The sequence below is a fragment of the Trematomus bernacchii genome, unplaced genomic scaffold (genome assembly GCF_902827165.1).
Source record: "Trematomus bernacchii unplaced genomic scaffold, fTreBer1.1, whole genome shotgun sequence".
NCBI lineage: Eukaryota > Metazoa > Chordata > Actinopteri > Perciformes > Nototheniidae > Trematomus > Trematomus bernacchii.
The window spans coordinates 4382773-4393745 of record NW_022987899.1 but is presented as its reverse complement, the minus strand read 5'-3'; the positions used below and the strand labels follow the sequence as shown (position 1 = coordinate 4393745).

Here is a 10973-nt window from a genome sequence, read left to right as displayed (position 1 = left end):
GCCAGCATGTAATGTTATGGGTCTTTACCATGGTCAGTCTATGGAAAACCATCTTTGAGGTATCGTAAAGGGAGAGTTAGTAATCAATTTCTTATCAATTTCCAGGTGAATCAACAACCATCTGAGAAGAACCCCATCTTCCTGCCCAGTGATCCAGAAACTGACTGGCTGCTAGCCAAGATGTTCATTAAAAATGCAGATTGCATGGATCACGAATCAGTCCATCACCTCATGAGAACTCACTTTCTGGCAAAGGTTTTCGCTCTTGCACCTCTCCGCAGCTTCCCTGTGATTCACCCAATTTACAAGGTATAAGTACTCCACACAACAGAGGTAGTGCAGGTTTTTTGTATTCCCTTGTTCTGAAATAATGCTTATAATTTGTATTGATTGATTTTCAGGTATATTATGTCTATAATAGAGATGGTTGATAGAAAAGCTGAGACAGGACATTTTCAAAATAAAAAGAGGAATGCTTGCAAACAAGTTTCCTTGATTAAACCCCATTACTTTGCAAGGTTGAATGCAAAGTATGTGACTATGCTGAGATTAACGTAACACAACATGTGAATTCCAAAGGAAACTACAGTACTCTAAGAAAGGCCCTTTTGAAACGCTTGCCAGAGGCCAGAAGTGCAAACAGGTTGTGGCTGGGGTGAGAGGTATCCGTGAAGATGTTGCACACATCTAAAACACATCTTTTGAAGCATGAAACGGGGGGTTACGTATTGTAACCCTAGTTATATAAACACAGGCGGAGCCCTCTACTGGACTCTATGGGTACTACTCTCTATCATGCTGTGCGTGCTTTCACCTACTGAATTTACGTAAACGTAGCCGGCCAATCGGGGCGAGCCTACCTGAATGCGCGCGCAGGCCCACAGTATATAAGGCGGCTCCAGCCGCCGCCCCACTATCGTATACACTCTTCAGCGAGCGGACTAGGAAAGACAGGGCCTCCAGGTAGAGGGCTCCGCCTGTGTTTATATAACTAGGGTTACAATACGTAACCCCCCGTTATATCTCTCACAGGCTCCGCCCTCTACTGGACTCTATGGGTACAGTGGGCGGAGCCCCGATGTATAAACGCCCCTGTCGTCCAACAACATCGACCCACCACACCGTCCCTGACCGGCTTTTGGCTAATATCCACTGCATCCCCACTTCCTCCCATCCGGTTGTAACCGTGGAGAAGTCGGGGCCGCAACTTGGATAAGGCACACTCACACACGCTTACCTCGTGTAGAGTGTGCATGGAAAAAATTGTGCGGAGACTCCGTCTGGAGCCTACCGCGCACCATGTTCCCCAGGTCCTCAGGAGCATGGGAAAACATAAGTGCACCACATCCCCCACACTCACACACGCTCCGTGTAGAGTGGGCATGGACAATAGTGAGGAAGGCTCTCCCAGCCTGCCCATGGGCAGGCGGGGAGAGTCCTCCAGCCCTGTATGGGGCTGATTGTACACCATGTCTCCCGAGTCCCTCAGGAGCATGGGAAAACACAAGTGTTTTATGTCCAGGGGGGGGGGTCAGATACCTGCTGACCCACAGCCACCCCCCTCTCACCAGTCATGCGTTGCCTCGGCAAGCACCGACGACGAGAAGGAGCCAGACATGTCCAGGGGATAACATTTTATGAAGGGGCCTGGCGTAGACCAAGACGCCGCCGTGCATATATCTTCTACACTCACGCCGCTGAATAAGGCTGTTGACACAGCCACAGCCCGTGTAGAATGTGCACGGACCCCAGTGGGGAGGGCTCTCCCCGCCCGTCCATAGGCATGTGTAATGCACCTGCATAGCCATCCTGTTAGGCGCTTCTTTGAGAGGGCTTTTCCAGCCACACCATCCCCAAAGCACACAAACAGTTGAAAAATGAAAATTGGCATCAACAGCACGAAAACCGGTTGCAACCATGTTGTCAAAGTAGCAGAAAAAGAGCCGATGTGATGTACTGCCCGCTTGTTTGTTTGAGAGCTTGAACAACAACTGACAAGTGAAGAAATGCATGGATGAAATGTTGATGTGTGGTTCAGTTGCCTCTATATGCATTGAATAAAAACTGATGATTATTTGCGATGCATTTATGTGAAGCAGTATTTTATTGGTGTTGCTGGTTAAGATAAGTATGATGTAACTATTTTATAGACTAATATGTAGCTTTATCAATAATGCCGTGCCACATTTTATAAGCTATTTGTTTTGAATGTAAAGTAGTGAAGTGGGAGTTTAAACTAACAGAGATTTCATAAGTAGAGCTACTTCCTTAGGCCCGGGCAGCCGAAAATATGTTTTGTGTGCACAATTTTGGGCCTTTGGGGACTCCGTAGAATCACCGCAGACAATTACATTTCAGGAAGTTACTTTGGAGGTTCCACATGAAACATAAAACAATAAAGGACATCATACATTATATTTACAAGATACATTTACATAGTTATAGACATTTACAAGTGCCCATAGTATCAACGAGCATTTCATTTAGCCTAGTTTTAAAAACATGCAGAGGAATGAGATTGCTCAGTTTCAATTCTTGCTGAAGATTGTTCCAAGCAAGTGGAGCTGCGCACATAAAAGCTGTCTTACCTAAGACAGTCCTTGCTCTTGGCACATGCATACTATAGGACAGTAAACCAACAATATCCTTTAAAACTGGAGAGATTAAAAAATATGGATGAATAAATAAATGTTAACTGATAAAATAAGATATAATTGAACCAGCAAAAATCTTGCCTAGGGCAGCAAATTGGTCAGAACCGGCCCTGGTGTCATCCCCACAGCACCCCCCATTTGAAACATGTTCCCACGGCTATGTTTTCATATTTAAGTTTGTAGCAAGTGGAGGGCTGCTGGCAGGCCCGGACTGGCCATCGGGAGGGCCGGGAGGTTTCCCGATGGCCTAGCGATTTTTTTTTTTTTAATGTAGGCTATTGTGAACGCAACGCTGCGCAAATGTGGGTTTTGCCTCACACAGGGTGACTGTCTGTCTACATGATGTGGCATCTGTTTCATATGGGTGTTTCCATAGATCTAGTCTCTTTATTTCCCCCTCAAAATGCACCAGATTGATGCATTTAACTCCAAAATTAAAAAAATATCTTACCAGGGATTTGAGGTCCACCCCCAAAATATGTTCACATGGATAGGTTCTCAAATACATTTGCAATTTTTAAATAGTAACGCGTGTGTGTGTGTGTGTGTGTGTGTGTGTGTGTGTGTGTGTGTGTGTGTGTGTGTGTGTGTGTGTGTGTGTGTGTGTGTGTGTGGTGTGTGTGTGTGTGTGTGTGTGTGTGTGTGTGTGTGTGTGTGTGTGCAATGGAAGACACTGTTCTCTCAAAAACATTGATAAGAGTAAAGGGGGTAAACTGTGACATGTAAAGAAACGATTTTCACTAACACTGGTACTTCATATTTCTACCAGATGTAAAGTTTTACATACATCAAAATGTAACTGAAAGTATCTTAGTAACACCAAAACAGCAAGAAATCTGTAAAGTAATCAAAAGAAAACTGCAATGTTTCACTGAAAAAGTGTTAAAAATCACAAACTGCCATTAAGGAAACCCCATTCCTTACAAAGTACGTCATATCCTAACAGATGTCAATTTTTACATACATCAAAATGTAACTGAAAGTATCTTAGTAAACACAAACAAATCATTGATGTTAACAAATACTGGATTGTCTTACTGAAAAAGTGTTAAAAATCACAAGCTAACCATTTAGTCACATTCTTAGGCCCCGGCTCCACGAGGACGGAAACTGGTTGAATCCGCATATTTCTCATGCGTATAGCCCTCTAAGCTCCACGACGCCGTAAGGGAAACGTAGAAACAGACCCCGCAAACGACAACGGGTCCAAAGGTGGATAGATCTGGGAACTGAGCGCTCTGGGGGGTCCAACGGGGCCGTGGAGTCGCCTATACGGTCATTCGTTTTCATAGCCCCGCCTCTCCCTGCCTCTCCCCTGCGGGGTTGCTATCGTGCTCCAGTCGCTACTGACCATGCTACAGTTCTTTGTGCAACATCTACAGGAGCTCCTCCTTGAATTCAGATTATTTATCTTTATCTCGATATGGACATAAACGCGAGTGAAGTCTAATCTGACAGGACGGAGACACGCAGCTCCTGCCGCTGTGATGCAGCGGGAGCAAAACACACACTTCAAGTCAGATCATCACCCTTAGCTATTTTAATTACCTCTCAAACTACCTAAACTAGTTATAAATATGTTCATTTTTACTGTCGGGTCACTCATTACAGGATCAGCTGCTGCATGAGACAGACACTGACGCTGTGAGAAGAGAGGAAAAAGAGACAGGCTCCGTGTTTATTTGATGATTATATATCATTATATCGTCGTTATTCATTTGTTTTAAAGCTCAATAAATAACAATGAAGACCTTTGACCGGCACTTTTATAATTTTGTCCGGAAGATTTAAACTTTAACACACGCTGACCGGCGAAAAACTCTGCCCGGTTCTGTCGGCCCCCACCGCGGAGAATACACAGAAGTGCAGCCATGACAACCATTCTTCTTCGCTGCTTTTGTGGAGGAAGTTGCTGCTTTTGTGGAGGAAGTTACAGCGCCACGTACAGGTTCGGCATATGTACTGCAGCTTTTCCAGCGTTTGGATGTAAACGGAGCCGTCTCGTGGAGCTTGACACAATCCGGTGTATATTGCGTGGGGACGGAAGGTTTTTTGCGGTTGCATTTGCGTTACTCCGATGCGTTTTGCCGTATTTGTCCTCGTGGAGCCGGGGCCTTAAAGAACATATATTCAGACAAAGCACTTATTATAAGCGTATCTTATGATCGCGTGCTGCAGTGGAAAAGCACCATTACAGTACCTTGGTGAGAGAATAAAGCAAAAATCAGTAAATGTATCAAAAAAACGACCTTGTTTCACTGCCTTAGGCCCCGGCTCCACGAGGACGAAAACGGCAAAACGCATCGGAGTAACGCAAATGCAACCGCAAAAAACCTTCCGTCCCCACGCAATATACACCGGATTGAGTCAAGCTCCACGAGACGGCTCCGTTTACATCCAAACGCTGTAAAAGCTGCAGTACATATGCCGAACCTGTACGTGGCGCTGTAACTTCATCCACCAAAAGCAGCGAGTATAAGATCCCCCCCGGATGTGTAAGGCACAAACAAACAAACAAACAAACACACAAGGTGGAAGATGGCTGATGTTTGTGCAAGAAAGGAGGTCTTTTCGTGGACTGATGATGAGGTAGAACTTCTACTTCGGGTCACATTAGTGTACAAAACTTCACTAATACAGGACAATGTTGACTGGGAGTCCTGCAAGTTGAAGTATAGCGATATAGACAACTTATTTCAGGCGCAGTATCCGAGGACCGACACAGGGAAGGATTTCCCTCACAGCGTGGGGGCCATTACAAAGGCCCAGCTTGCCGCCAAGCTTAAACAAATCCGCATAAAGTACAGGCATGCGGTGGACACGAAGCGTCGGAGTGGCCAAGGACGTGTTGTGCACATGTTTTTTGAGCTGTGTGAAGAGGTCTGGGGTGGCTCGCCTGCAACGTGCTCCCTTCGCTCGGGCATCGAGACGGTGGACCTGGAAGCGTCGTCTTCCGGACCAAGCTCACCACGGAGTTTGGAGTGTTCCAACGATTCGCCACCGCCAGAGTTGAGCGAATCCAGCTGAAGTCTGCCAGCTGCTGCAGTTGTACAGCATCGCAGGAATCTGCTCCAGGTATGTTCATGATTTCAAGCTTAACGGACTTGCTACATACTACGATACAGTACCTTCCACAGAAAAACTGAACACGTTTAAGCTTTGTAAAAGTAGAATGTATTGAGAGCTGTTGTATTTGTAAAAGTAGAAGCTATTGCACAACATGCCTTTGGTCTTATGTGATCTGGTGGTCCTATTGTGTAATAATAAAAAAATGCTCTGGTTTATTCAAGGTGCAGCTGAACGGCCATAGAAGTGACCGCTTGAAAAAAAAACTTCCTGTTGACCATGCCGTGCAGGAAGACCTCAAACTCAAAAGGAGGATGATGGAGCAAAATCAGACCCGCATCGCAGAAAACTTTGTTCAGATGAATGCCAATATTCGGGAGGGCTTTTCCCTGATGAGGGAATTCATGCATGCTCAACCCCACAGCAGCATTGGTGGACAATTACAGGAACAGTCACCGTACCTGTATAGAGGGCCACAGCCTGGCTACACACCAAGCCCCTCTGCACCACAACGGCACACGAGGACCCCTGACCCCACACGGCAACCATCCCAGTATTCATACAGCCAGTCACTCTTTGAAGACGACTGTTGAAGCACAGAGCTTCAGTTTTTGTTGCACTTTATATGTATATAAAGAAAGTCTGGAAGTGGGTGCAGCAAATGTAACTTTTTTTATTCCAGTGAATATTTTTTGTTGCCAGTCAAGGTGTTCTATTCCTTGTTTTACTGTGAACATGAGGACTGTTAAAGCACAGAGCTTCAGTTTTTGTCCAGTTAAAGTCTGGAAGTGTTTTTAACTTGTTATTCCAGTGAATTTTTTTTGTTGCCAGTCAAGGTGTTATATTCCTTGTTTCACTGTGAACATGTGGACTGAAAGCATTTAACTTTTTATTCCATAAATGTACATATATATCATTATAGCTCTTGCAACTCTGCTTAATAAAAAACATTGCAAAATAACAGTCTTGTCTCTCATGTCAATGTACTCCAATAGCACTCTTCACTGTCTTTCCCTCATTACAGTCAGTGAGATATCTATTGCTGGCCAAGTTGACTGATAAAGCAGTGAGCTTCAGTTTGTGGCGTAGTAAGCCAGTTGTTTAACCCATAAGAACCCGGACCCGTTTCTACTTTTGGGAACATTGAGAACATAATTAAGACATATATAGACCATATTTCTGATAAATAACCCCGCCTAGTGTCATATAACTCATAACTTCAATAATGAGGATGCGTTTTTGGTTTAAATAGGTTAGAACATTGTTTGAACTGAAGAATAAAGGATATATTAACTAAATGTAATTGAATCAGCTAAATGAACTGAGCAGATCATAATCATATTTCTAATATGTATAATATGTCACTCCGGGTTTCCTGTGAAAGTCAGGGTGGAACATCAGTGTAACTTTACAGAACATTAAAGTTCATGTGACACCGTGCCACGTTGGTTCCTTATGGGAAAGTATAAATATACATATGATAATTAAGACATCTATATACTATATTTCTGATAAATAACCCCCCCTAGTGTCAAATATCGGAAATGTCACATGTTGCACTTTTAGTTCAAAGAAAGTCTGGAAGTGGTTGCAGGCAATTTTATTTTAAATTTCACACTTTGAACATTGGAGAATCACATATTTTGTTGCTTAATGTTACATACATTAAGAAGTACTAAGTAAAAACAAAAAAAAATGGTCACTGAAGGAGCTGCACAGTGAATGTAACAAATAATGTTTATCAGATGTTAACACAGTAACCTTCCAAAAAAAAAAAATACAGTCTGTCTTTTATGTAGTCCTACGGGTCAATGTAAGCCGTAAGCACTCTCCTCACTCTCTTTCCCTCCCCCTCATTACAGTCAGTGATACCTATTGCTCTGTGTGGGAGGCTGTAAATCCCTTTCACCTTGCATTGTTCCCAACACAGACTGAACATCCACAGCCTCCTTACTGGCCTCACAAAAATTGTGGAGGACAAAGCAGGAATAAATGACAGGTCAACCAAGTTTATGTCCATAGGCCTTCTAAGTGCAGCAAATCTGTTCTTGAGGCGACCAAAAGCACACTCAATGACCATACGTGCCCTACACAAAGTTAGCCCAAAGTACTGTTCCTGAACTGTGGAGCCACCGGTTGCATATTCCTTCATCAGGTACGGCAGCAGCGGGTAGGCAGGATCACCAAGAAGATAAATTGGTATGGCCTCCTCCTCGTCCACAATCTGTTTTCTCAGAGCAGGGATCTTTCCAGTTTTCAAGTACATGTTTACCTTTGAGTTAGCAAACACCCGTGCATCATGCACACTCCCAGGCCACTTTACCACGACATCCATGAATCGGTACTTGTAATCACAGACGGCCTGTACATTAAGGGAATGTCTGCCTTTCCTGTTGATGTAGTCAGTGGGGTTGTTAGATGGCTGCTTGATTTCGATGTGGGTTCCGTCCACTGCTCCTAAACATTGGGGCATGTGATGAGCATGATCGAAGCCCTCAACCAGATCCGCGGTCTCGGGCTCAGTATAAGGCAGCTTGATATATTTTGGACCCAGGTGGATTGAGATCGCTCTGCACGTCTGCCTAATAATGCGGGACAAAGTCTGGCGCGAAACACCGAAGGCGTTAGCAGTCTTCCGCATCCTTCCCCCATCGCTCAGGTAATACAGTACTAACGCAACCCTTTTCAGTGGATCAATTGGTGCCCTCATGGTTGTTGTTTGCCTTTCAATATATGGGCACAGTTCTTCGGTCAGGGCGACGACAGAGGCTCTGGACATGCGGAAGTTCTCCCTCCATTCCTCATCCACGACAACGCCATTGACAAAATTGTCCCACCAACTGCTGCTTCTGCCCGGTCTTACCCAAAACCTTCTCCTGGTTGCCCTTCGGGTTATTCCCCGCGGTACTCTTAGCAACATGTAGATCATGTTCTCCATGTCCTGTTGTTGCTGATGGATGAGCTCCTGTAGATGTTGCACAAAGAACTGTAGCATGGTCAGTAGCGACTGGAGCACGATAGCAACCCTGCGATCCGCCATTGTTGTTGTTAACGAAACACATCAGCAATGATGCGGGGTACGCGGAGAGGTGGGAAGAGGTGGGAAGAGGTGGGGAGAGGTGCAGAGAGGCGGGGCTATGAAAACGAATGACCGTATAGGCGACTCCACGGCCCCGTTGGACCCCCCAGAGCGCTCCGTTCCCAGATCTATCCACCTTTGGACCCGTTGTCGTTTGCGGGGTCTGTTTCTACGTTTCCCTTACGGCCTCGTGGAGCTTAGAGGGCTATACGCATGAGAAATATGCGGATTCAACCCGTTTTCGTCCTCGTGGAGCCGGGGCCTTAAAATCACAAACTGCCATTTAGAGTCACAGTTTGTGTGTGGGTGTGTTTTTTTGTGTTTGTGTGTGTGTTAGTGTGTGTTGCATGTGTTTTGTGGAGGCGGGACTAAGGTTTATGAGGGTCATAAATCACTCTCTTTGTGTAGTACTTAATCTCATTTTGACAAACAGTTGTCTTTCAACTACAGTCATGCAACGATTCATTCAGCCCGCAGGCTGTTTCTCATGGCATTTATATTACCATGGGAAAGTTCACTTTGGAATAACAACGGCAAGAATGTTTCTCTACATTTAATTAATTAATTTGTATTTTATGAAGGATCATTATTGCCGTGATTGCTCTATTAATTTAATTAAATCAGAATCAGAAATCCTTTATCTGTCCCGCAACTGGGACATTTACAGGTGTTACAGCCGCAAAGGTGCAGTGCAATAAGAAAAAGAGTAGACTTGTAGACTAGCCTGTTAAGCCCCAAGCCTGTTTTTCAGGTCTCAGGCTCGAAAATAAACTTTCCACAACAACTGACAATAACTTCATTTCTAAAAGGGGTAAATTAATAATCTTTTTTCTCAAAGTAATGATAAACCTGTGAGTTGGATGTAGAAAAGTCAGAATCAATATAGATGTTTTTTATTTAAAAAAAAATTCAGATTGAACCAACACATTCTCACTCCCAACTCGGCCTATGTTGACGTCAGGGTCCCTGTCGTCACTTTCCAACGCAAGGGGGGGCCCTTTAGCGTGGAGTTTCAACTATCAGGGAGTCCCATTGACTTGCATAGAGCTCCCTGAACGTTGGTAATAGACGAGTTGGGATCGCGGCGAAATGCTCTCCGCAGATCGATTCTCACAGCGTTTATCAACCTTTTTCTTACTCAATATCAAGCCACACTTATTGTGTTTACTTCTTTATTTTAATTGAATAATTTCTGGCTTTTGTTGCTGTCAGTTAGCGGGAGAGTACGGGGCTCAGAATACTGAAATCTGTATTGTTTCATCGTTTTTTCCTTCGAATTTTGTATTATTTTCTAAACCACACGCTGTTACGCCGCCTACACACGGCGGCGTGCGTTGCCACTTGGCGGTGGGCGTGTCTTGATACTTGTACATTTTGTATTTCTCTGTTATAGACCACACATACATATAGTCCAGGGCTGCCATCTTTAGAGTTCAGCTTGGAGTGAGATGACAATATTCGATTTTGGTACACTGATTAATTTTGTTGCTATTAATTGTGTATTGCACCTATTCCATTAACCTTTACTCTTTTCAGTGAAAATATTATATTTTGTACTGTTGATATGTGTCTATGAACTGTTCATGCTTATCTTTATAGTTGAATGTATTTTAATTACACTTAGACCTGTTTACATCCTACTATCTCGCAACTATAGCCTGTTGTGAATAAAGTTTAATTTCATTTACACCCAGTCTCTGTGGCCTGAAATCGACTATGGAGGATACATCAGTGTACCCTCGGTTAAAGCTCCTCCAGAGAGACTCCTCTCTCCTCTCTCTCCCCTCTATCCCCTCTCTACTCTCTCCTCTACATCAGTGTACCCTCGGTAATAGCTCCTCCAGAGAGACTCCTCTCTCCTCTCCCCTCTAAATCAGTGTATCCTCGGTTACGGCTCCTCCAGAGAGCCTCTGCGATAATCGATCCTTGACGAGCCTTTAGAGACATTTGTTTTCCTTCGAGGCAGCGCGCCGACATCCGTTTCCGGGTCGCTGCCGGAGGACCGAGGAGTCGAGGACGCAAGCATTTGAGAAATGACAAACAGCTCATTTCGGAGCACGTCGCCTTGACGCCGGGACGACCGGCGACCCTCCCCGACAGGCGCACAGACGCGAAGGCCCGCCCACAACTGCGTGCACGTCTGTGACCGCAGTTTTAATTTGGATTACTCTGCA

The 10973-nt window shown here is 44.6% G+C and overlaps 1 protein-coding gene across 1 annotated transcript; it reads right to left on the bottom strand.

Annotated features, from left to right (window-relative positions):
- Nucleotides 1-7521: 7521 nt before the first annotated feature.
- Nucleotides 7522-8658, bottom strand: LOC117469971 (putative nuclease HARBI1). Its single transcript, XM_034114469.1, has one exon. It carries the CDS (start codon nt 8656-8658, stop codon nt 7522-7524), a length of 1137 nt encoding a protein of 378 aa, XP_033970360.1.
- Between the last annotated feature and the right edge of the window lie 2315 nt (nt 8659-10973).

What these genes read in the sequence shown, in the direction of transcription:
- LOC117469971 (XM_034114469.1), bottom strand. Translation starts at nt 8,658, where the DNA reads ATGGAGAACATGATCTACATGTTGCTAAGAGTACCGCGGGGAATAACC.